At 32.3% G+C, this 27,225-nt stretch overlaps 5 protein-coding genes and 1 long non-coding RNA gene across 7 annotated transcripts; 3 read left to right on the top strand and 3 right to left on the bottom strand.

The window, feature by feature from the left end:
• The first annotated feature begins 488 nt into the window (after positions 1–488).
• On the top strand, positions 489–12,973 carry shn (schnurri). Its single transcript, XM_068770891.1, has 6 exons — positions 489–1,275; positions 4,073–7,356; positions 7,439–7,606; positions 8,141–8,394; positions 8,490–8,680; positions 8,914–12,973. Exons 2-6 carry the CDS (start codon positions 4,093–4,095, stop codon positions 10,602–10,604), a joined length of 5,568 nt encoding a protein of 1,855 aa, XP_068626992.1. The 5' UTR covers positions 489–1,275; positions 4,073–4,092; the 3' UTR covers positions 10,605–12,973.
• Positions 1,757–2,562, bottom strand: LOC137927100 (uncharacterized). The gene is made up of 2 exons (XR_011107740.1): positions 2,257–2,562; positions 1,757–1,982 (listed from the first exon to the last, which is right to left on the bottom strand). It is a non-coding gene; the product is annotated as an uncharacterized lncRNA (long non-coding RNA).
• Polr2K (DNA-directed RNA polymerases I, II, and III subunit Rpb12) lies at positions 12,736–14,584 on the bottom strand. Its single transcript, XM_068770892.1, has 3 exons — positions 14,414–14,584; positions 13,711–13,803; positions 12,736–12,869 (listed from the first exon to the last, which is right to left on the bottom strand). Exons 1-3 carry the CDS (start codon positions 14,475–14,477, stop codon positions 12,847–12,849), a joined length of 180 nt encoding a protein of 59 aa, XP_068626993.1. The 5' UTR covers positions 14,478–14,584; the 3' UTR covers positions 12,736–12,846.
• A 904-nt stretch (positions 14,585–15,488) lies between these two features.
• Positions 15,489–16,237, top strand: LOC137927013 (ARL14 effector protein). Its single transcript, XM_068770780.1, has 3 exons — positions 15,489–15,707; positions 15,784–15,927; positions 15,998–16,237. The coding sequence occupies exons 1-3, from the start codon at positions 15,628–15,630 to the stop codon at positions 16,077–16,079; spliced, it is 306 nt and encodes a 101-aa protein (XP_068626881.1). The 5' UTR covers positions 15,489–15,627; the 3' UTR covers positions 16,080–16,237.
• Positions 16,096–21,572, bottom strand: LOC137926706 (nucleoside diphosphate kinase homolog 7-like). The gene is made up of 7 exons (XM_068770385.1): positions 21,564–21,572; positions 20,381–20,658; positions 20,017–20,178; positions 19,177–19,375; positions 16,567–16,812; positions 16,374–16,487; positions 16,096–16,239 (listed from the first exon to the last, which is right to left on the bottom strand). Exons 1-7 carry the CDS (start codon positions 21,570–21,572, stop codon positions 16,096–16,098), a joined length of 1,152 nt encoding a protein of 383 aa, XP_068626486.1.
• A 1,522-nt stretch (positions 21,573–23,094) lies between these two features.
• On the top strand, positions 23,095–26,161 carry LOC137926911 (nucleoside diphosphate kinase homolog 7-like). Of its 2 annotated transcripts, none has more exons than XM_068770650.1 (7): positions 23,095–23,172; positions 23,251–23,531; positions 23,793–23,954; positions 24,207–24,405; positions 24,997–25,242; positions 25,547–25,660; positions 25,733–26,161. In XM_068770650.1, the coding sequence occupies exons 1-7, from the start codon at positions 23,170–23,172 to the stop codon at positions 25,871–25,873; spliced, it is 1,146 nt and encodes a 381-aa protein (XP_068626751.1). In that variant the 5' UTR covers positions 23,095–23,169; the 3' UTR covers positions 25,874–26,161. The 2 variants fall into 2 exon arrangements, with proteins under 2 accessions (XP_068626751.1, XP_068626750.1); XM_068770649.1 differs by having other exon boundaries at positions 23,098–23,181.
• Positions 26,162–27,225: the final 1,064 nt, after the last annotated feature.

The following is a 27,225-nucleotide window of genomic DNA, read 5'->3' as shown; positions in this document are numbered from 1 at the left end:
ACGTCCATATCAGCCTCGAGGCACCTCGGAGTTTCTCCTATAAAAGTTATCTTTCGCTTCTTAACGACTAAATACCACGATTATTACAAGGATGACGCCAGAGTTATTTGTCTGTAAATGAAATATGAATACTGATAGTTACTTGAGAATTTGATAAAGAGGTCTTTCCGATAGCGAGTTCACCAGATAAATATAATATAGGAAAATGCCAAGAAAACTATGTAATAATTTAGATATTATCCGCTATGTTTCTGACTATCGTTATTAGTGGAATCATTTTTTTTTCTTCAAATGTTATTGAGATTTATTGAGTATTTAAATGATTCTAAAAAAGCTTTAGGTTTATTTGTAAATTTTAGTATTGGAGGAGAATGTTAAATGAACGGGGGCATACAAAGCCAATACTCGTTCTCGTTGAGCGCAACCGTTACGAAATCAGTGCTGCATGAAAATTACATCAAGCCGCTCGTGCTACTAGTGAATGCTCAAAATAATTAGATAAATAAAACACTTTTTTTACTCATAAGTCTATTATATTAAAACATTTGACGTAAATTCTTAATCAAACTGAATTGAATTATGAAAGTGTTGTTTATCTAATCTTGTAGGAATATAGGTCTAAATTTTGTATGCAATTTTAATTATACTTGGCAAAATGTACGTAGTAGTTGTGAGATGGCACTGTGATCGCTAGTTAAAAGTCCGTGCATAGATATAGATATGTATAAATAGATTACTAAGAGCGACCGATCCGGTTGCGATGTAAGAAGGAGATAGATACAAAGCGACATGAATCACTTCTCGCAGCGGGTACAGCCGGGGAGACACAGGGGGCGGAGCGCGGGCGGTGCGGGGAATTAAGTGTGTAGCCGAACGGACGAAACGAAGCAACGACAAAGTACAACTACAAACAGTTGAACAGTCATCTGCACTCGGGTAACTTGCGTCGTTTGTTGCTGGAATGTACGTCCACCTGATATAAACTCACGAATAATAGATAAAATTAATAAACCTACACATCAGTAATTGATATACGTGGAAAAGAAAGTGCTGTTGTTATACTAAAGTGCGAGGGAGACACGAGTGACGATAATAAAATTTTGGTGTATGTGTGTTGTGTGGTGGCGTGGATCGTCGCGCAATTATTAACGATGATTCACTTGCGCGCGGGTGAAATGCAGCCTATCGGACTTGTTGACATATGTTTAGAAGCCGTAAACAAATGATATCAAGACTTCTAAAATAATGGTGGACTGACTCATTACCCCGCGGCAGGTATGAAAATTTTATGACTCGAATAAATAGATTATCTAAATCAATACTGCTTGTTCTGACTGTTGTTTATCTAGTACGTATTTTTACTCAGTTGGAGTTTGTTCGATGGGTCAAGAATAAGTACATTTTGTACATTACAATCATACTTGTTTAGTAATGCTAAATATTTATTAAATGCAATCAAATATTATTTAAAAATACCATTAAATTGTTATTACACATACTTAATTTATTTTTATCTGTGTAATTTTGGACATGGTTGTAGTTTAGTTGATAATTAACGAAGCAAAATTTTTTGATAGTACACGTCGTGAAAAGTTTGTGTAAATATTGATAAACTACTATTACGTTGTTGATAACAAATTTATTTAAAACAAGTTTAATCTTCTTTAAACACATTATAAATAAATAATAGATGTGCAATTGTGAATATGATAGGTTGTGGTTTGTTAATGTTTATGAATAATAAATAAAAACAATGTTTTAATTAATGTATATTTAATTTATTCGTCCCTGTTCATATTACAATTGTGCAGGTTTTAACGAATGCAAGAAGATAGGGAATGTTGAGGGAAAGAGTGATCGGTTAGAGTGTGGCGGCGTGCAGGCGGCCGATACAGGCGTCGCCACTCGCCAGGGTCGCCTGGCTTGGCGCCAGGCAGGCGGGCGGCTGCAGGCCACAGGGATTCCTTTGTCTCATTGCAAAACTGTTTAAAAAAAAGTTTTCTTATACATAATAATGTTAGTAGACGAACTTCATTACATCAATTTACGTTAAATAAAAATATCGTTTTATTCAGTTGTAATTTCCCTTTCACAAAAGTAACAATTGTTTTAGTTTTATATTTATAAATTTTCAAATAGTAAATATAAATAAAATTTGAGCATGACAGTTTATTTGTACAGGGAACATGTTTCCAAGAATATGGGTCTGTATTAATACTGAACGTTTACTAGTTAAAAAAAAAAACAAAAACGCACACTAGTATTAAACGACACCTAGGCAGCTGATAGCAGCGAACAGAGGATTTACGCTTGTGTGCGTATTGCGTACTGCGCTTATTTGCTCGCTTGCTCGCTCGTTATAATCGAGCGGAGCGGCTTGGTTGTCTCCGGTTCTCGGAAATTGTAACGCCTTCTTGGAACGCAGCAACGCAGCCGTCCACGAACACTGAGTGAGCGCAAAGCGAGGTCGCCTTCGTACTTCTACGCGGATTTGTATCGTGTAAAGATAAACACACACTAACGATCGGAGAATTCTCACATCTCATTCGCACGCTTCACGCATGACCACCTATTTCTTTATTGAACTGATTGAACATAAGTATTATAGACAGGCGTGTCTGCAAACAATTGCATGTAATCTATTTCGATATATTATTAAATCATTAACATGAAAACATATTTACAAAAGGAACTTATCCCAAAATTAATTCCTTAAAGTAAACATTACAAATCCAATTTACATCGAAATAAATTCAAATGAAATGGTGTATTATCTGAAGATTAAGAATTTAATTATTGAAAAATTATTCTAACGAAAATTGGGGATATCCTCGTCATTTGGCGCGAGCCGAGCCTACGTCACGATGATGTCACACGGTACATTAATAGACACAACACTGCCCGGCACATGCGCCTTGCGTCAGCTCCTTTCTACAACATAACGATGTTTAGATGAAGTATTTGTCAACCATTTGCATATATATAGACGTGCATAACCATCCATTTTACTGATATTACAATGTCTAGTATACAATTATATTATATTACCCACCAAAACTTTTCGAATGAATTTTCTTTCGGACGCTAACAATGCATTGTCAAATATATTCTTATATACATATATATACTAGTTGTACCCCTCGGTCCTCTCTTCGCGTGGCCCACGCAGCTTTTTGTAAGTGTAATTTCGTAAAACCGATTCTTGGCTATTTATAACATGAACAAAAAATATTCTGGTGAAGATTCATACGTATTAGAGCTGTAGTTTTAAAATATGCATTTTTAATAAACGCCCCCGAACCTTTTTTGGTGGGTGGACTTTCGTAAAATCCGTGCTTAGCTGACCTCCAAGTCTGTCAAGCTTTATTTTTCAGAGATGTCGTGACGAGACAGTACATAGGTGGAAATTTCTTGTATATTTATACTTAATTTTTTTTAAAAAAAATTTCATTTAAGATTGTTATGAATTAAAACACCTGAAAAATTATGCCCACTACAACAAATCGTAGAATAATTATTGATGTAATATTATCTTTAGTAATAAATTGTATTAAATATAATATAATATAACAAGGGAAATGGATAGAAAGTAATTTGAGTATGTTTACGCAAAGAAAAAATTACGTGTCATCGGTTACTATGAAAAGAATAAGCCTTCTTTAACGTTAATAGGAAAGCGGCAAGCTCTTCGGTCTCTTCTTGATGCTTATTGAATAAAAAATCAAATTTATTTGCGATGTGTTCCATTATGACTTTATTTCAGAAGAAATTAGTGTAAACAGTTATAATCGTGCCTATAATCTAAATAAAGTAGGCTAAACAAATAAAAGATTTACAGGCAACACCTTGGAGAATCCATATTCTCGAAGTAGCTTTACTTAAAAATTATAAAATTATTATTTCATTAGGTTAAAATGAGCATAAGTGAAATACCAAAAATGCAAGAGTAATAATAATTTTATCATTACTACTACTTCTATTTATAACGAGATTTTCTTTATTACGATTTATTCATAAGAAATGACGATTTTGCCATAATTTCGAAATTTTAGAACAATATTTTTAATTTCAGGTTTCACAGTCGCGAGAACGATGCCGCTAACACAAGAAAAACGTCTAGATGGTAACTTTTCTAACAACAATGATCAAAGTTATCTGCATAAGAAGTTTAAAAAAATGGCATCAACAATGTCTGTCCTCCAGACTAATATGCAAAAGTGTGAAGAAAACAGACAAAAGGAGACGAACACTCTTGCTTGTAATTCATCAATTCCAAATGGAAGCATCGCAGCTGCACATCCAGAAATAGAGAAAATTAAAGAAAAGTGTAACAACAAACAGGGCACTGACGTAGAAAATAATGTACAAATTAATTTTATAGAAGAAAACAATAGGTTAAGTGATGTAAATAGTGTTGTTCAAGTATCTGGTAAAACCAGCATTACTGAAGAATTTTTAAATAAGACTGAAAACCTTGAAAATGATTTTATCAGGGACTGTTACAGTAGAGGGCGATATATGTGCCCATATTGTAAATTACCATGTGCCAAGCCGTCGGTTCTTCAAAAACATATCAGAGCTCATACAAATGAGCGACCCTATCCTTGTATACCTTGTGGGTTTGCTTTTAAAACTAGATCTAATTTATATAAACATCAACGATCTAGGACTCATGCTTTAAGACTGCAAGGAATGGATGTCCCCGCTTCACTAAACGAAGAAGATTTATCTGGAGGGTCAGAAAGCGATACTTCTATACCACCTACGCCGCTTTCCGATACTGGATCAGAGGCCTCGGTTATTCGATTAGATTATAGCCGAACTAACGAAATTTCTTCACCAGAATTAACAAATGATAGCCATGCAACCCCAGTATCACACAGTCCTTTAAATGATTTTAATAAGTCAAAGACAATTTACAAACCCAAGTTTAGAGCATCATTTTATCAGGGAATCGATGAAAAAGATAAGATAAAGAAAACAATTTCGACGAACGCAGACTTTCTTACTGAACATATCTCTAAAATAATATCTGATAATGAGGCCATTGTTGATGTTATAGAAACTCCTTTACAAAAAAAATATGGAAAAATTAAGCAAATCGCTGAAAGTAAACAATTTTTACACGAAACGGAAATGAAACACGACGCATCACCTTTAAATTTGACAAAAAACAGTAGCAACTCTGATAATTCATTTCGAAAAAGATCTCATTCCGAAAGTTTTTCTCAGATAGATGAACATAAACATCCCCTTAATCCAGAAGGGTCCATAATAAAAGATCTTCTCCTTAAAAGTAAAGCTAATGGACTGACTACAATATCAGGAGAGTTAATAGATGGGTTAGGACTCTTGTACGTATGTCCTTTGTGCCAAATAGTGTTTAGGAGTATTGACAATTTAGAAACCCACAGGCTTTATTACTGTAAAGGAAGCATAGCGACGAATTCAGCCTCTATCAATGCGTCTCAAAAAGATATAAAAGTTGGCAGGCCAGAAAGCATTTACGTAAGAAGTAATTCCATAAACGTCAGGTTACCTGAAACTCAATCTAATAGTCCTAAATTATGTCTACCAGTAAAATCACCTGCTGCCAAATGTAAACCTGATAATATAGTAATTCTTAAACAGGAATCAAATGACATTATAGCGCCTCTGCCATCTCCCGGACCGTTACTTGGAAATACAAGACTTGTTGATGCCAGGACACCTACAGAGTATACAAGAAAAGCGGATAATATGAAAATTAAAACAAAAGATTCTAGTCCTAAAAGACGAATAGAAAGCCGCTCTGATACATATAGCCCAAGGTCCCTGGAGAACATTTCGCCACGCTCTGCAGAGACCTATCCGCAATCGAAAATAAGATGTGTGGAAACTAAAATCGGACACTTGCGATCGATAGAGGAGTTATCGCCTCACATCAGGCATAATTCTACTTCGCTTCAAATGTTTGGCGGTGAAGTGAAAATTGTTGATCACTCCGGGAGCACTACCACGCTGCGAATTGAGCCAAGTAAAAACCAGTTGTCGCCCATTTTAATACAACAAAATCTTTCTCCATCGAAATTCACAGGCGATTCTGAAGGCAGTAGTGTAGTCGTTCGATCGGGCTTACATTCTGGAGGCACCATTATGCATAATCCACCTACACCTAAAGAAGTCATAGGCAATCAACAGCCCCAAACTTCCAGGATAACTATATCAACAGCTGGATTACAAAATTTACCTAATATTCACGATATTTCTCACTTCCCCTTTCCACCTTTAAGTGCTATTACTGCTTATAATCCTCTTACTTTACCGCCCCTAAGCCCTTCAACGTCACCAAATGGAGCTACAAAAATCTTACACGGCGGAAAGTTAATACCTCATGTGCCAGGGATGCCGGGGCCCAATACAGCGGCTACCTTTGTGGGAAACAGTACGGTGTCCCAAAAGGTAACAAATAACGATATTATTGGCTCAACCCAAGTTATGGAAAATATCCAAGACTGCTTACCAACAGGAAAAGGATCAGTATCCAATTATGACAAAGTACTGAGGACAAGAAGCCCTAGTTCGAGATCGGTTGTTTTTGATGCTGATAAATATAACCAGGCTATAGAGACTTACAAACACGAAGTTCCGCATTACATGAGTAATATTCCAATTATAAAAGTTAAAAATGTGGAGGATACCAATACCGTAATAATATCGAAGTCATGTTCTTCAAGCGTGGCCAGAGTTGTTACTCCGAGGCACGATCAAGGATTTAGAAGAATTTCGGATAGCTCGTCTAAGACCACGGTTTTGAAAGAAAATATCAACAATGCTTTTATCAAGGCTAAACACAAAGATTTAATTTCTCATTCCCCAAACATAAACGTTGAAATAAAGAGTGAAAACGAAATAAGAAATTTCAATTTCGAAAATCTTATTACAAAAGCGGAAATATATAACAATCAAATTCAAAGTTCAGGCGAAGTACAGAAAAATACGAATGTTCAAGAAACTATCACTTCTGACTATAACGAGAGATCAGAAACATCATATTTTCAGAAAAATACTGCAACGCGATCTGCGAGTGACGAAAGAAAACCCAAATTTTTGAGGCCTTCTACCTTACCATTGAAACCGGGAACATTTACACCAAAAAGACATCACGGTATAACACCCAACGCGAACACGATGCCATTAGTTTCACCTGAAACTCCGCGCCCGGCTAAAGCCTACGGCCAGTTGTATCTAAACGGAAACGCTTACACGTATTTGGGACTAAAATGTTCAACAAAAGTTTTCTATTGTACAATCAATCGTCCTCAACCGACTTATGTGCCCAATCAGCATTTTCTATCAATGTACAGTAACTGGCAGGTGGGTGAATTAAAAAAAAAACTTACCTGTTTTATTGAACGTTGTATATGAGTATATGGTAAACGCGTTCGTATGTTTACAGTTATTATCAGAGCTGACGCCGGACCCGCTGGGATTGTCAGCATCGTCTGCAATGTCTTTGTATGACTCACGACATCGACCACAAAATATGACCGCCGCTGTGATTAAGCAGGATCTCATATTGACTCATTCATCGCAGTGGAATAAAAATTCGAAAGACAGTCAACAGGTATTTAAAACTTTAAATTAGTTAAACAATCGATACAATCATCGAAATATGAAATGCGTGTTGTCAATACTTTCTTACATATAACGAGAAATAATATAAACAGTCAATATAGTACTAAACTTCTTTTTTTTATACTATATATTATTGATAAGGCTTTTACGAAAAATGACACATACAAAAATCCTTCCATTTCCAGCGAAGCTGAATATTATAAGTATTAAATGTATTGAACGCCTTTTTGTGTGATTTTATATGCAAATAATCTAAAAATTATGACAATGTTTTCCTTACAAACAACTTTTATGGCCTATTGTCACAAAAAGTTTCAAAAACAAATAAAATAATTATAAGATTAATAGAAATTGATAATTTTTTTCTTGGAATCTACTACGTAGTTTTATCTCTTTGAACACTGTAATCAGTTATTCAAATCACAAGTCTTGTGATAAAAAATATAGTTACGTATAAATCTATACATTTTTATGTCGCCGGAAACGACACGCGGATGACTGATTTTCACCGTATCGTTTGCAGGCAATTACCTCGATTGATGCTAAAAAAACAGAAGAGTTGAAACAACAAACTTCAGACGCAGTGGGTACACCTAGAAAAGAATTAACAGGAGGTTTTGAAAGTAACGAAGAATATACATATGTCCGTGGTCGCGGCAGAGGTCGATACGTTTGTTCAGAATGTGGAATTCGTTGCAAAAAACCGTCGATGTTAAAGAAACATATTCGTACGCACACCGATGTTCGACCTTACACGTGTACTCATTGTGCATTTAGGTAGTTAAAATTTGTTTTTTAAAATTAATTTTGCATTTTTATTGAAAATGACTTTTAAGCTCTATATGTACGTTTTTTTTTTATTAAACTTTCAGCTTCAAAACTAAAGGAAATTTAACTAAACATATGAAAAGTAAAGCACATTATAAGAAGTGTTGTGAATTAGGAATAAATCCAAATGAAGGAAATGAAGAAGGTACTGAAATGACCCACTGTTCTGGGGAAACAGACGATGAAACAGATTCAGAAGGCGACGAAGGAAATGAGGGTGAAACAGAGTCAAGCGGTAAGAAACGTTTTTTATTCAGTTTTCTTTATCTGTCTCTTATATTATTTCCATATAGTATCACATGTCCTATAGCGATATAAGTGGAGGAAATATCGTTAGCCCTGAGTTTTTTCTTATGCACATTTATTGGTCTAATCATCGCACTATAAACATTGATTATGACATGCATACACACAAATTCTTAATTATGAAACTTAACATTTAAATAGTGTTCTCTTCTATTATCGCAGATACGGAGTTGTACAAATCCCGGTTGCCAGAACATGAGGCTGCTCACTGTTTACTTTCGTTAGGTGGTTGTCGTAATGCAACATCTGCCACCCCAGGGCTGATTACCAGCGCAAGGCCGAGTACCTACCCCTACACTCCAGTGGGAATGGATAACATCATGTTAGAGCCTAATCCTGACAAAACTCAAATTACTAAAAGTAATAGTGTAGAACTGAGAATAGATGTTGATAATGAACCAATGGATTTAAGCCGAAACGATGTAAAGACTGCTACTAATGTGCCAGAAATACCAACTGCTAAAGAATCTAGTGTTTTGGCTTCATTAGCATCAAATACTGCAAAACTCCCTCAACATCAAAGTCAGTGGTCTAATGGAGAACCAATGTTACATACTTATTTAACCGAACGTGCGTTGCTCGATTCGAAAATTAAGCAAAGTCAGCTTTCCTCCAACTTAATTAAATTAAGAAAAGTAGACATGGAAAAAAATACTTTAAGTGAACCAAATGAGATATCTGATAGCAAGAATGGTCTTAGCTTTAATACCATTATGCAATCCCAAATCACCACAAAATTAAATGTTGTCAATGGCCACGATACTATTGTAAAATCATTGTCAATACCTAAAGAAGACAACATAAACGCAAACATAGATACAATGCATTCTGTATCTTATAGTGTAGGATCTAAACGAGCTCGAACTCCAAATAATAATTCTGAAAATGCAAAACACGTGGTCTCCGAGTATCTTAAACACGCTCGGCTTAATCTAATAAAAACACGTGAAGATTCTTACCAAACGCAAATTGATAATTCGAGCGACGAAAGCAATAGCAGCAAAACTGTTACCGATGAAAAATCAAAATGCGAGGAACCAAACATGTCCGAATCAGATTCCTTGAGTATGCCTTCTTTAGATCATGAACCGGTGGCTAGAAAAGTGGTAATAGGAGTTGGAGGAGTCGCGTTTAAGGTCACTAAAGGAAAAGAGTTTGAAGGAGCATCATATTCACCAGGTAGATTAATGGAAGATGGACGCAGAGTGTGCGACTTTTGTAATAAAACTTTCACCAAACCATCTCAATTGCGGTTGCATCTAAACATACATTATATGGAAAGACCTTTTCGATGCAGTGTTTGTGCTGTGAGTTTTAGAACAAGAGGTCACCTTCAAAAGCATGAACGCTCTGGGTCACACCACAATAAAGTATCCATGACTTCTACTTTTGGAGCAGCAACCTCTTTCAATCCTCGACCATTCCGCTGTTCAGATTGTAATATAGCCTTTAGAATACATGGTCATCTGGCGAAGCATCTCAGGAGCAAGATGCATGTTATGAGGCTAGAATGTTTGTTTAAATTACCATTTGGTACATTTACGGAAATTGAACGAGCTGGTGTTAGTTTAACAGACATTGACACAACTGATTGTGCAAGTTCTTTGGCTAGTTTACAATCGCTTGCTCGGAAATTACATGAGAAAGATCCCTCTAAACTAGAATATCGAGAATCTAATGGTGCAGTGGTGATACCTTCCCACGGTAGGGAATCTTCGGAGGATGAAGACGCTGCTGCCATTTCATTGGATAATATTTGTGACAATGAAAAGGACAGTGATTTGAAAACTATGGATCATAGTGACAGTCAAGACATTGAAACAAGAATGAACTATAGTGCCACAGATAATTAGTGCCAAAATTAAACATAAGTAGGAATTTTATTGTGCAATTTTGTTTTTTCTTATAAATGTTAAAGTGTAATTATTAAAACTGAGCTTCGACTCGGATTGTGTGAAAACAAATTGATGCGCTTTAATTGTATACATATTTGTATCTTTATTTCATGATATATTGTGAAAAATGTATGGCATGTAAATATCTCAAATTGATATAATTTTTAATATTGTTATATTTGCTTCCATCTTACGGCTTACGTTTTATTATTGTTACAAGTAGGTCAACTAATTAGGGAGTATATTGATTTGTTAAATTTTAACGATAACTCACTTAAGGATAACATTCAAATTTGTCTAAAATTTACCCATAACATTTTGTGGTCCATATTTTTAAAGTATGCTTGAAATATCAATGAAACATATTACAAAATCTTTAAAGATAGAGAATCTTAATAGATACCATAACAACTCTTTTGTATGTATTTTTATAAAATATATACTGTATTTACATTTACAATGAGTAATATCTACTTCCAATATCGTTTATCTTTAAACAATTGGCATATCAACTTCCATAAATGAAATTTAGATAAACATTAAATTCTTGAAGAGTCTTCCATATCGAAAATAATAAGTTTTTGTGCTAGAATTTGTTTAATAATAATTGCTCTTCATTTGGGTGAATATTTGACTAGTATACATATATATTCAGTATCAATTTATCATCTAAACTATGTAATTAGTAGATAGGGTATAAACATTAATCTTCCATTATCACATATGTAACTAGTTTTTATTTACTGTAGTCTAAATGGCGGCCTAAATTTAGGTAACCAAAGGTTAATTTGTTGATACATATAATGTTGTAAAATTTAATCTATGAATTGTGGGAAAATATCATTGTTTACTATTACTATATAAATGATAACAAATGAAAATAAAGTGAAAAGTGATATGTTTATCATTTATTATTTATTTGGGTGTCGGTAAACAACATATAACAAAAAGTGAATTCTATTTGTATTATATGATAAGAATGCACCTAGTTATATAGTTAATTAATTATGAATGAAATTAGGTTCAGGCTTGGTGATTAAATAATCTCAGTTAAGAAAAAAACTGTTATAGTTATTACAAAAAGTAAATGGAACATGTATATGTGTAATAAGGCATAAGTTTAATATTGATGACCTTGAAACCATAATCAATGTTTTTTATTTAAGCAGGACAAAAAAAAACGATTTTGATTTAAAAAGCACAAAAATTATTGAATAAACATTGAATATTTAGCATATCATTTGATCAAATAATTTTTTGGAATCCATCTTGTAAATTAATAAAACAAAAGATATTTGCATAATACATAATTTTCTCAATTGCCAAACTGATATTACAAAAATATGAAGAAAAGTGTAGGTAGTTAGATTAACAACTAAGTACTATAATCAACAGAAATCTGATTATATATATGAAGTTTGTAGGTTTAGAAACTTGCAAATCAAAGCTGTGACTTGACAATGTCAGTTAATCATGTCTGCTTACATAATGAATTTTGATAAGTTTTAAATAAATGAATTATATGTTTATTGGTTGTATAGAGGTTATTATTTAAAATCATATTTATGTGAGGAAATATGTACTAAAGATAAAATATTGCAACTATATGTTATGTGTGATTTCTACCCAAATGTTTTTATTCATTTTGTGCATTTTTATTTTTTCTCTAACCATAAACAATGTGGAATATTGAATATTCAAATTCGAAATATTTCAAAAAGCATATTGCGTAAAAAAATTATTTACTGGAAATATTTTTTTGCATGTATAATTTAACAGGTGCATTCAATTATTTTTTGAATATTAAATGGATCGAAACATTAAGAAATTGTGATAGTACTTTTACTTAATATTTTATTTCAGTGTGCATTGTTACAGTTCTTTACTCTGATAAGTATATAATAAGTATGTGTTACAAGTAATGTGTGACAGAATTATAATGCCTGAATCTATACTTTGTCACCATTTTTATTGAAATTTTAAACCTCTGTTAATGACAGCTAGGAGTGTTCAAACTTCTATTTGTAATTAATAAATATAGCTTCTCAATAATCTGTCTGTAAAGGAGAAAAAATAACCTTAAAACTCGTCAAATATTTGCCCATTTATTGTTTAAAAATACAATGTGGATGGATATTTTATAGTAGTAAGATTAAAATAAACTTAAAATATTCCTGTGTATGATTCCCTTTTTTCTTGATCACCGAGCGTCAAAAACAACCACTGTAATTTTAGTTAAGGTAAATTATAAAAAATACAGGTCAAAATTATTACACAAATTACTACAACTCTTATTGTCTCAATATAATTAAAAGTACCTTTGAACATAAAAATATAATCATTTTGAATTCCCCCTTGCTAAGTTTTAGTAAAACGGAATTACTGTACTGTCACACTTCAAAAGCATTGCAGAAATAAAATCCACAAAATACTTTTTCAAGCAATGAACATTGCAGACTATAAATTAATAATTATTGTCTTTCTATGATGAAAGGCATAGAATAATGCTAATGGCGAGTTTTCAGTCTGGATATGCTAATTAAATAATACAAAAATATTAAATGCATAATATAGTTTAATAGTATGAATGTTCATAATAAATAAACAAATGAGCAATCATTACCCAAAATCTGCAATGCATCTGTACTCTCCACTTTTAAACTGCACAAAGGAAAACATACAGCCAAGTAATTTCACAATCTCCGCACTTTTTAAATCTGAACTAAACAATACTTTTGTTATAAAAACTTTTAAGCATTATTGAACTTATTAAAATGATAAAAGAAAGTGAATATGAAAGTTTAACAAAATGGAGCGGGAATGAACATAGAATCACGGGGTGAATAGAACACTTTGATATAGTTGACAGAAGACACTGGACGTAGGCCACTTTCAACTATTCCTAAAAATGTATGGCGGGAGGGAGGCCAATACCTAGCAATGACTGTTGCGCGTTTATAGATATGCCTTATTAAAGTTATAAATAATTTTTTTTTAACATTCTGCCATGAGAAGTTATAACATAATTTAAGCCTGTGATACAAAACATACTTAAAAAGGATACATCTTTTTGTTCTTTTCTTATACATGATACGATAACCACACTCTCTGCAACGAATGGGATCCCTTGGTTTAATTTCATTTTCTCTATGACATTCTGTAAAAAAGTAAAGTTGATAATTAATTACACAAGTCAATCTAATACATTAATTAATTATTAACATATTTTCAGTAAATTCATAATTAGATTTAATTATAACCTTTATATACAGGTACTTTATCACCACTTTGTAGGCATTGAAATACAAATTATGTTTCAACAAATTATTACATTTAGCAGTTAATTTACCAATGTAGATTAATTAAGTCATAGCTCTAAAATTTTAGTCACCATTGGCACATAGGTTATTACTTCTAGTTTAAAATTAAATCACATGTATCTCTAAAATCATCTATCAAGGCCAGCTTGCCTAAAATAAAGTTTCCAGAGATTTTTCCCCTTACTTTTTTACTTAATTAATACTTTATAATTAATCTACGATATGAATACTGAGACTATTTTAATAACAACATTGGTAAAACTTATGAAACATTGAAATTTTTGAAAAGGCTTATACTTAAGTTATGATCTCTGTGTTATATTTTAAACAAATATGACGAGCAATAAAAATTTATGATACAGTTCATGCGTACACGTTTTAGAGTGACTTAATAGCAAAAATAATTTACATGCTGACAAAGAAAACTTAACAAAAATATTTACGTACCTCCACAAACATATATCATTGGAACTTTGGTAATTGATGGATCTTTATTTCCCACGTCAGCCATTTTTATTAACTAATATTAGAACTAAAAAACGGTTTTTCGGATTACAAGTTATTTTAATTAACAAATAGTACAGCGACTACACATTATTAAGAACCATAACACAAATGTCTAAAACAATAGCAACAGACTATAATTAAAATTTTTGTGCAGTCGAGAATTATAACTTTTTGCCGCAATTTACATTTTAAAACCGAAAATACGCTTAAGAACAATATTTATATTAATAATTTTATTATGGTTGTTTATTAAATAAATTTATTAAAATAAATTTAAAGAAATATTAAAATAAATTGATTAAATTATTAAAATTTAATAAAATTATTAAAATAAATTCAATAAAATTATTAAATTACAATGGTTTATTATTTGTAAAGTTCAAAACATTTCATATATTTTTTTGAACTTGTAGAATACCGCATAAAAATAACTTACACTATTTCCAACAGCATTATGGAATGAAACAGATACCTAAGCATACCTAGGGATGACTATAAAATTTTTAATCATATATATTATGAGCCATTCCTTGTTACTTAATATTTTAACCGAATCTTGTTAGCAAATTTGTAATTTTTTTATGTAACTGAAGAAACTGCCGCCGTCTTGAAATTCAAAATAGCGATTTTTATTAACGATTTATTCGATTTTCATTGATCCTTTTGTTTGATATACTTACCAACTTACGATGTTTAAATAGACAGAAGTTAAATCCGATACCTCTGTGGGATTCTCTAGCTTATGACTAGATAATAACAAACTGCTGTGATTAGCGATACTAGAAACTATATAAACCACGCTTATTGAATTTAAACTTGGCAAAAACAAATGCATTTGACATTTGACAATTTCTACTGTTGATTGTAAAGATATTTTAAAGTATATTTTTTTACACCAAATTTGTCAGTTACTAGGTAGGGTGTAACAAAGTAACTTGAAAAAATAATGCAAGACTTTTATTTCAAGGAACATTTTTAAACAGTAAAAGTATTTGTAAACTATTCTCAAAAATTTATATACTAATTTATAGACTAGAGCCAAAAGAAAATTAAATGTCACTAATGACAGCTTTGCTTATTGTGGGCTATTGTTTGAGTGAATCAATTTCAAAAATTATTACATTCAAAAGTTTAAAACATTGTGTATAATTGAAATGCACTTTTTGGACAATTTCGATCCAGAAACTTCGGCGCGGGAAAGGAGAAAGTTGAACCGTAAAAGCTATTTCATGAAGTACAATAGTCATTGAAAGTAAATGTAAAATTAACAACTTCGTTAACAAAACAATAAACGTGCGTAATTTTTTCAGTCGTAATTGCAAAAAGATATACAATGAAAGAGGTCAGATAACTGGAACGGGTAAAGATCTTTGCGATTGTTTAGATGAAACATGCCCTGGTTGCCACTTTCCCTGTCCTAAATGTAGTTCGTCTAAATGTGGACACGAATGCAGGTACTAGTATAATTCTTTATATGTATTTTTTAGTAATTTCATTATTTTTATTTATACTTTCTATTTTCAGGATAAATAGGAAGTGGATGTATGAAAAAATTGAAATTGAAGGCAATGACTTTGTTATAAAAAATCTTTATAAAAGTAAATAAATTTATTTTTATGAACTCAACTTAGTGCAAGAAGTTTAAAAAAATATTCAACTTCTAGTTCCCCTGCTTCCGGAAGATCAGTACAATGAACTGCATTATGTACAATTGATTTTCCATATAGTGCTCTTATTGAGGTTGGATAAAGTTGTCGGCATAAATCCTGTTGTAAATAAATTCAAATAAATAATATATAGTTGGTTTTTGTTATTAACTTTAATGTACAAACTGTAAAGATTATTTACATTTTTTATGGATTAATGGTTTAAAAGATAGAAATAATTATATACAACTTACAGGATCTCTAGGTCCACATAACTTTCTGAATTCACTAACAACACAACATTTTTCCTCTACACATTTAACTTCCAAAGCAATGCATTTTCCTTCTGCTAAATGAATGCACATAGCCTGTAATAATAATAGTATCCTTATAATCTATACAAAATAATGTATAAAAATCTCAATATTAAATGAACTTGATTCTTACCTCATATTCTGGTAAAACTCCCTTATATAATTCAAAAAACTCTTCAGCGTTTGCTAAACTCACTGAGAACATTGCTATAGCAGAGATGTAAAATCTTCCAGAAGTTGATATTTGTTCAAGGATAGATCCAACATTACCATCAATCAAGACATGAGGTTTAATAATGCAGCATGTACAGTCTGTCATGGTTGCCCGAAATGATACTCTTGGAACTCCATCATCAGAACCAAAAAATAAATCTAACATCTTCCAAACAAAGACAGGTAATAAGTTATTTAATAAATAAAAATTACAATGATACAATATGATTATTTATAAACATCACTTTTAATGTGAAAAGTTGCAATATAAAATAGTAATTTTCATTTAAATGGTATACGAAACATTGAGAATATATGTATATAATAATATATGTATAATATTATGTGTTACTTTGCCTTATTATCATTATTATTATTCTGAAATGCTAATTAATCCTAGAGCTAAGAAAATACCATGCCATGCCAAAGATGCCAGACCATACATCACATAGACAACAAATTTTAAAGTAGGTTTGTTGGCAGTGGCGTAGCTAGGGGGTGGCAAGAGGGGGCGGTCGCCCTAGGGCACCACGGGCAAGGGGGGCACCCAAATTGAAAATATTTTTTTTGATGAACAAAAAATTGTTAAAAGAAAAATGAAAACCACGATTTTAACTAGCAAAGTCAGAGTTCAGATCTCCAGTGGGGCCTTTTTTGCCAAAAATGACATATTCAACAGATTAGTGGGGCCCTAAGAACATTTACAAATTAATTATATGCCGAAACTGGTTCGGTTCGTTAGTCAGAGATTGTTATTATTTAAATTTTTTTTGGTTGGTATCTTTTGTAATTAAAAATCAAGAATTTAATTAAATAGGCCAAGACTTTATTAAAATAGGAAACTAGCCGCATATTTTTATTGAAAACGAAACGGTTTGCAGCTATTTCAATAGACCTAAATCATTTGTTTTAACGCAAACAGTCTTGAAGACTTTCCATAAACATTCGATATTTTGTGTATGAATTATTAAATCGTTAGGGTCAACAAAGTGTAGATTGTAGTGACTATTTCGCGACGTAAACCTTTGAACTTAATTGGTTGTATCACCTCTAATAATAAGTCACTATTTGGATACCGAATTAACATGTATTTTAACAAAATATACACAATCTACAGTACGATATCTATGTGTTACTTTCAGAGCACTATTCTCACTCAGTGTATATGCAAATTGCCCAAATTATCCATATTTTCTCGTTTTGTAAAATTTATGTTCATTTATTTTTTGCATGTAGGGGTTGGTCCACCTCCACAATCGTATCAAACGGCTCAAATTTATCGAAATAAGTATTAAAAAAACCATAATCGAATTTATTAAAAAATATATAGATTATACCAAGGCTTCTAAAACTGAGTTTCGGACCCTCTAGCGTGTCTCCTGAAAATTTTAGAGGGTCGCGAGATTTCGAAAATAAGAATTTCTATAAGACTTTTTCCTTTTTTATTTTTTTGGCGGGGGTCGCCAAGGAATCTTTTATTGAATGGGGTTGCGAAAAACTTATAAACCGAAAGGGTATCGCGAGTTAAATAATTTGAGAAGCCATGAATTATACCATAAATCGTAGACCTGCTAACATCTGTTTCATCCGAAATATACTTCATTTTCATGCCTTAACAATTTATATATAAAATGCGCATAGTGGCCGAAATCGCCATATGTTAATTTTCGAAATTGTGTTATAAAATAGAGAAGTCTTTTTCTACATGTTTTCTGTGAACACCTCATTCGTCCGTCAATAGCGTGGCGAATCTTCCCTTTTCAATATGCGTGGGTCAGCCGCATTCACAATATTTTACAGAAACATTTACTAGTCGGAGTTGGTCATCAGGTTCAAATGCAGGATGCATCGTTATGTTATTTATGTTATTTTTAAAATTTCGGCTAATTTCTTTTTATAAGGTAATTTTTTCGTTTTAGTTTTGGGACCCTCTCTCCAAAGCTACCAACGTCCGTTTTTTTAATCCTTTAAGATAACTAAATATGTGTTTGTTAAAAGATTTTCCTTCAAGATAGCACCTTATATTTTTTTGTAAATTTTGACCTTCAAGATAGCACCATATGGTGTTTTCAGAAAAAAAGATTCATTTGAAAAGAACACCATATGAAGTTTTAAAAAAACACCCCAAGAGAACACCATGTGGTCTTATGTGTGTGAAAATTTTTAAAGTCAGTAAAAAAATGGGGGGGGGGGGGGCACCTGACCACAATTTTGCCAGGGGCCCCAAATATTCTAGCTACGCCACTGTTTGTTGGTTTACCAAAAATGTTAGTTTATAAATATCACATCAGCCGATAGACGCCCACTGCAAGGCTTAGCTCTTCTGTAAAGATCACCATGAGGACACATCCTGTGCTGCCTGTATCCAGCAACTTATCATGTTATATGTTGTCTACGTTGCATCTACAGAGTTACTTCAGATCAGCAATTCTTGCAAGTGAAGACAAGATTCACTACATTGTTAATGCAATGAGATTTCAGATGCAAAAAATGGGATATTAAGTTATTAAAAAAATTATTAGATCCTTACATGAGTGGCATCTTCTAAAGTTTGGCATCCATGAGCAACATTTTTCAATTTATTTTCACCATACAAATGTCTCAATGTACCTGGTGCTGCTTCAGCGGGGTCAGTAACACCTAAACATTTTCGCCACTCTTTTACGGCGTTAGGCGCAGCCAATTCTAATCCTATTACTTCGCCTCCCGTTACATAGTCTATGATGATGCTGGGAAGTTTAAGCATTTTGTTATAGGTGAAATGTGTATTGATAAAAATAAATTTAACCACAATTTCACTATCTCATCTTATCGTCTGCCTGGCGTAAATCTTGAATAGTAGGTATAAGTGTTGTAATTCTAAGAGTTAAAGCAGTAGTGGAAGTAATATATTATCACCATCAATGTTGTATTAATAGCATTTTGAATTACACAAATATATTAATAAAAACAAGTTGTTCAGTTCCTATAATAATCATTAAATTTTAAATTCACTCTGAGTGTGTTGAATTAGATCGCTGGTATTGCTATAGATTAAAGTAGAGGCTCACATTCACTACAATCTATCACTAGTCACAAATTTAGAAACATTTAGTCATAGTAATGCAATGTTTATTGCCATCATAATTTTAACCATACGACGTCCGCTGATAGGGATAGGCTTTCATAGATTCCCAATGGGACTAGTTGAAAGAACCACGCTTCCAGGCATTTTCGACGATCTAGACATGGTTGTTTGTCCACTTTGTTAGTAGACGTTCTTTACTTTGCTTGCTGGTTCATGGTCTTATTGCCTGTCCATTCAATAATCTTAAGGCTCCAGTGGCTAACTGACAGAAATAACCTGCTTTTATTTTTATTAAATACTCACGGCATCATGTTGCTACCAGATATATTGCTATAAAGTTCCAAAGCAAAATCTTTGGTTATTTTGCCGTTTCTCATGCGTAGTATGCGGAAGCCATTTTTCATCATAAACGTTATTATTTTTCCGTGTTCGCTCGGTGGCATTGGTTTAATGAGAGCAAAAGTACTGAAAATGATTTAATTTTTAGTGTTAGCATCGTATAATCCTATTGAAAACATTGTACCACGTTTAAGGAAAGCAGAAAGTAAGTAAGCGATACACCCCTCCGTCCCGCCGCATGCATACTTAAGGCGCGGTACACCGGTTTCCGTCGCACTATTACTTAAAACTTAGAAAAGTCGTATTTACTGGTAGATAAACTCTATACCTTTGAACATTATTGAACAAAATTCTCCGTGTAGCCGGTGCACAGTCCAAAATGTGAAGTAACTTAGAGAAAACGCTAATTATGTTCCCCATTTGTAACATTGCTAATTTAAGAGAAGGAAGTTGAACGCGTCTTAAAAGATTTTTTCCTTTTTTAGAATCGATAATTTGTATGGAATTGTCAAAAGGGAAAAAATTTAAAGTTAATTCTTTAACTTCATCAGCATCTTCGTCGTACATTTCACATAGGAATGTATATTTATCGAAGTAATCGCTAGGCTGTAAAATAAAAAAATAACTTAATTTTTATTGAACACAAGAACAATGGCAATAGAAGACATTATTTTAATTAACCCTTCTTGCTTGGTTTTTGCGGACACGGGGGGGGGGGGGCATATTCTGGATGTTGAGATGCCCCACTTCAGAGGGAAGGACTAGGATTTTTCGCACCACTTAAACTCCGGTCCGCTTGCGCGCTATGAGTGACCTCGATAGCGCCACTTAGTTTCTAGAGTTCTATTAATAATCAATGTTTTTATTCTCAATGGTAAAGCGTACTCGCGTTCACCAAATTTGGAGGTCACCGAGCTCTTTAGCTTTTGCGCAAGGGCACCCGAGAGGGTTGCACCTCGATTTGGTCGGTTGCTATGGTGTGGCTAGTAACATTACTCCCACTTAGGAAAGTGTTAGCGTTGGGAGAAGTAGCAGAAGAAACTCAAGGCACGCATTTATCTAGTATGATCGGAGGTTGGTGTCCCCTGTCATATAGGGCACGGTCTATTACAACGAAACCGGTTTGTTATCAAATGGCGATTATGTCGGTGCGCAGTGTACGTGGCCTGTCCTAAAGTCTATGTTATCGCGTCGACCGGAAACTCGTGTACGTATCTTCAGGATGGTGCTGCGCTTGAATGTTTTGGTTGTGATTGTATTATAGGTAGCTTCACCTAAAATCAGTGAACTGATGATAATGAAAATAATGAATCGATGTACGTTGGAACTGAATCATCGTTAGCAGTTCCAGGTTGACGTGTTGGTCTTCATTGCGTATTTACGTCGGCGCACCCGTGATCCGCAAATTAACATAAGTCAAGCACGGGTTTACGTATGTCGGCTCACGACGGGTCTGATTGCAGCTTTTTATAGAGTGTGTGAGTACATGAAGATCGTTTTTTTTTGCATACTTGCAACATGCGCATTAAAAGTGAGTTTGTCATCCAGGACGTGAGTGCGATGGGAGCTGAAAAGTGGCCATTTTTCTCGCTTCCTATGGATAAAAATTTTGGCGTGCTAGTGAACTTGGGGAGGCGGAATTTAGAGCCTTACTCATTATCAATTATTCTTTATTAATAAAAAAAAACTTGTAAAAGATGATAAATAATATTCAATAAGTTCAATAATTTCTATTTGTTCTATTATCAATAAGTTCTATTTGTAATATTTTTTCTTAAATTATTGACAAGAATTTTTGACTTTAGGTTTTAAAATCTTTGAATACATTCTGCATCTATGAATTGAAAAGTACGTAAGCAGTTTTACGTACAAATAAATTAATCACTTATAGTAATTTCAAATTGATACCTCTTATTATCAAAAAGGTAATGGGCCGAGGGTAGATTAGACAGAGGGTACAGTGAGGTAAATAAACGATGTTTGAATAGTTTTATTTGTTGACAATATATACTATGTTGTAAGCAAATCAAATTTAAAACACTTTATTTTACAGATTTTATTGTTATTCTTGCCCATATTTATTTTTAGTAAAAATATACGTAATGATTTCTATATAAAAAAAGCAGATGCTTTTTTATTACTAAAACTCACCATATTGATGTAAAAAAGCTCTCACTTTAATAATAAATGAAAAATCAAAAATCAATCGTAATAAATTTTAACATTGACATGAATATTTTTTTAATAAATTATAATAATAGTTAAGAAAGTAGCACCGCATGCCATGTTTTAAGGTATTATGAAATCGATCTTGTTTCAATAAACCTAAAAACTAACAGCACTATAATAAAATAAAATACCAGTTTATAACAAAAAGCTAATTTGTAGATTAAAATAAATTAAACCAAGAAGTGCAGTATAAAATATTTTTGTATTTACGTTTAATTTAATGTAAATCTGATGAGTCGTTTAATCTGCATTCTGTTGTATTGACCAAAACGCTTTTTAAACCAACTATATATCAGTGATAAATCGAGGTTATCCACGGTCGCTTAAATTTGAAAAATTAGGAAAAAAGTCCTAGGACTTCCTGGACACTTCAATGGTAAAACTTCGTGTTGACGGTCCTGATTTAGAATTTTACTTCCTTTTGTTCCCTAAAATTGTTGAATTTTAAGAAATATGCGCACTGAAAGTGCGCTTACTATGTTCGAAAAGATCTTTGACGAAGTACTTTTATTACATTGGAAAATGAGATTAGCAAACGCATGAAATTTTAGGCAACGACTAGTGGGGAGTAGAGAAAAAATGACTTGTTTTCTTAGTTATGTTTTTTCCACAAATCTTCGTGTATCACAATTATGTTATATACGATATACCTTTTTAACGTGATGCATTCACGTAACTTTATTTGTTTATAAAAAGTTAAAAAATTTAAAGATAAATTAAAATAATAAGCTATTGTATTTTATTTAAAAGGGCTGTTATAAATTTAAACTCGCTATTGCTATGGGATTTTATGACATTGACAGTTGCTGACATATTTTTGTTACTAAGTTTGACGGTTATTTTAGTTTAATCAATACAAATTTTTTGAATAGACCTTAATGTTAGAAGATGGTAATAAATGTAAATAATTACCAGAGAATAAACACGCTCATTTAAATTTAAATTTTTTGACGTCGAATTTTATTACAGGAAGGAGCATATCGAGATAAATTTTCTTTTATTGGGGAATGGTACGATAACCAGGCGAGCCTTATCCGTCGTTTCAATGTTTTTTATTATCCTGTTGATGATACTATAGAAATGTATGATCTAAAAAATAGAAAAACTTTCGTCAGAAGGGTTAAAGTGAACGGAATTACTTTAGACAGTTTTTATATCGGATGTACACTATATATTTTAGGAAGATTAGTGAAGATAGTTGACTTTGCCTGTGAGGATACCAGAAAATTATTACACAAAGATATTCAAGTGTAAGAACCCATTTACTACGTTACGATCAACAGATGACAAATTAAAATGAATGAGCAGAACACAAGTTCAAATAATAAATTTGAGTTTAACAAATACATTTTTTTTGCTTATGTAAATGTTTTAGTTTGTCTTGCATGTTATTTTATATCTTTATGATAAATACGGTTATTAGTAATTCAGTTTAACATTATTGAAAAACTGTTGTATATGTTGTGGTTTATAATTGTTTTAATCTAATTTAATTTCAATTTCTTTTTCAGTACTTTTGCAATGATTAAACCAATGCCTACAAATATTGCTGGCAAGATAATTAGTCAGTTCCATGAAAATGGTCTTAGACTAAGCAAGATGAAGAAATCCAGGCTTACTGCTGAAGATATCAATGTACTTTACAGATCTTTAATAGGAGATCCAACATTTGCGTAAGTCACTAAAATTAAATATAACATATATATTCAAGACAGAAATAAGTAATTTTTCTCTCACTGCTTTGATTCTTATTGTACTAAATTTGATTTAATTTTCAATGATTAATAATATTATGCTATACATGAAAGTTATTAAAGTATAAAATATGTTATATAGTAATTAGTATCTTTACAAACATTTAAAATTACTTATGAATTGCCTAACTGATTAAATATTTAATTATTAAATAATGTTTACATTTATAGTTTCTTATTAGAACATCTCAATGGGCAGCTGGTTTATGGTATGGAGTTGATTGGAAAAGATGCAGTGTCAAATTGTCTTAAAATTCTAGGCCATAGAGATCCACTTAAAGCTGAGCCTGGTACAATAAGAGCTTTGTATGGAACTGATTCTGTCAGAAATTGTGTACATGCAGCTTCCAGCGTTAAAAGTGCAATGGAGGTAAAATTTGCATTTCTAATTAAGAAATATATTTATTAGATTATACAACCTAAATGTTTCTATCATCACAGGTAAATCTATTTAGTGTAGATATAAGTTCAAAAAGTGCAATGTTTTGTACTAATTGTATAAGCATCATATTTTTAACTTAAGGAACATTACTGTTGCCAAATTGGCCTTTGTAGGTTCAGGGGGTTTGAGCAGGGCGAGTGTACAAGCCACTTGCCTAAACCTTGTTTTAAGTAACTAAGCGCATGGTCCCCCTCGGTATCCTCGTTTGGGCAGTTATACAGTAGTATTATATAAATGGATGTAACATAAAAAATTCCTTTTATATTAGTATATTAGATGTAGATTAGTAACTTTTGTTTTGAATAACTTTTTTTTCACCTTTACCTTATCTTTATTTTTGTTTGTAACATCCTCAACAACTTTTCATTTTCTTGGACCTTAGCTCAGCCGTCACACCACCTTTCGTAAAAAGTTATTAATTTTAGGATTAAAATTATATGGACATGTTTGTATTTTTTTCCAATGTTAATGTGGAGTTAATGTTTGCAATTATTAATGTTTAATATTTCTCAATTATAGGATATTGAGTACTTTTTTCCACCACCACCTGTTCGTGTCATGCGCCTTCGTCTCACAGCAACTCTATCAAATTGTACACTATGCATTGTTAAACCTCATGCAGTACGAGAAGGAAAATTGGGAAATGTTTTGGAAGTTATTGATGAAGGAGGGTTTGATGTAACAGCTTTAAATATGTTTATGGTAGAAAATGATAATGCTGCTGAATTTTATGAGGTTTACAAAGGAATCGTTCAAGAATACAAGGTATAAGATAATTTTACTAGGTTTAAACTTAAAATTATCAAGTTTGTAAACTTCAATAAATTTGTTCTTATTTCTATTGTATATAAAAATTGCTTGTAAGAAGGTCGCACACAGATTGATGTCATTTATATTCAAAATATTTTTTTATAAATACTTACATTGCTCTTTAACAACATCATCATTCTCGACTTTGTAAAGTCTTTCAAGGTTAAGTTCATTTTTTCATAAATTTGATATTTTCATGACACTATTTTTTAACTCTGTTTTTTATATACAGAAATAAATATAAAGGATTTTGTTTAAGGGTATGGTTGAAGAGTTAGCTAGTGGGCCTTGCGTTGCAATGGAAATAGTAGCTAAAGATAAAAGTTTGAATACTGCGGTGGAATTTAGAAAACTTGTTGGTCCTGCAGATCCTGTAAGTTATATTTCAATTATAATTTAATTAAGGATAGTACTATGACATTTACTAATTAATTTACCTTTGCAGGAAATTGCAAGATTATTGCGTCCACATACATTAAGGGCTAAATTTGGCAAAACTAAAGTACAGAATGCAATACATTGTAGCGATTTGGATGTGGATGGATTATTAGAAGTTGAATACTTTTTCAAAATTTTGGATCTATAAACATCGTGTTAATATTTACATAGGTTTTTAATTAAATGTAGACTTGCTGTGTTGGATATATTAAGCTTTTTTTATAAAGACATTTGGTTTTTTATGCTGTATATATAAAGGTATCGGAGCTCTGACATCGAGATAAAACTGAACCCAGCCAATTCTTGCAAGTCTTACTCTTCTGCCCGATGCGCCAAATCAAATGTCGGGTACTATAACACCGTTTACAGAATTTGAGACTGATTTTGCTAATGCTTTACTGAATTATGTTTTCGAATGTAATTTAAATAAAAATAAATGACGACAATTGTTTCTTTTATATATAACCATAATGTACATATTTTTTGACATAGTTGATGTTGAAGTAAAGTTCAAAAGAGCTGTCGATGTGATAAGTTCATTGAACCTTCCAAGGCCAACTTTAGTTATTTATTCAGTTGTTAGACAGTGACAGGTATTTCCAAATATTAAAGAGATAATGAGGATCCTGCTTTTAATAATACTTACACAGTAAATGAACCATCAATGTGAGCAAGCTGTATCCTCATTTTAGTCTGAAAGTCTACTGATGAACATAGACCACCTCTCTAGATTTTTAATGGGACGGTTGACAGCAGCCTGCAGCATCATCCGACGACCTTAACAAGGTTGTCCTGTCTGTCCACCTTTGCGTGCTCACATGCTGCTTTTGTCCGTCCGTGGTCCCTAAAATCTTAAGGCCCCAACAAAACAGGCGCAATGGAAATTCCCCGCTGAATTTTTTCGTTTCACAAACCAATATTGCCAGATGCGCCGTAACGACCCTAAATGAGTATTTTTTTTAATGTGTCATTTTTTCACGCAATTAAAACTTAAAAATTAGTTAATTGTAGTAAAAGTTTAATATTAATAGTTTCTCATGTTCATTCGCTTATAAATAACATTACTGAGTTCCCATTTTATGTAAATCCAAATTTGGATTCGGTGATACCAAAAACTGTTAATTCAAAACTGCGAACTGCATATACGTTCATCAATTATTTAGATGAAAACAAAATAATGGGAGTTCATATTATTATGAATATTATTCGTTTTTGGTACTAAGGATTTAATTTGAAAAAAAAAGTAGTATTTCATTAAAAATTTACGTGCTATGTTTATTTATTTTTATCTATCTGTTAATTTCTCTAATATGTTATGTATACATTTATTGCACGGTTTATGCAATTTCACCATAAGTTTTGAAAATCTATGTGTCTAATGAAAAAGGCTACATTTGTAAAGTTTGTTTAAAGCTCTAATTTCATTTAAATGCACACTTACAAAGAAGTAGATACATAATCGTAACGTTTCATATATTATGATTATGTCTGGATATTCTC

The sequence above is a fragment of the Battus philenor genome, unplaced genomic scaffold, assembly GCF_028537555.1.
Source record: "Battus philenor isolate CCGP_79_NKW_IND1 unplaced genomic scaffold, ilBatPhil1.0.hap1 SCAF_3, whole genome shotgun sequence".
Lineage (NCBI taxonomy): Eukaryota > Metazoa > Arthropoda > Insecta > Lepidoptera > Papilionidae > Battus > Battus philenor.
The sequence above is the reverse complement of the archived record's forward strand: the minus strand, read 5'-3'. Positions and strand labels throughout refer to the sequence as shown.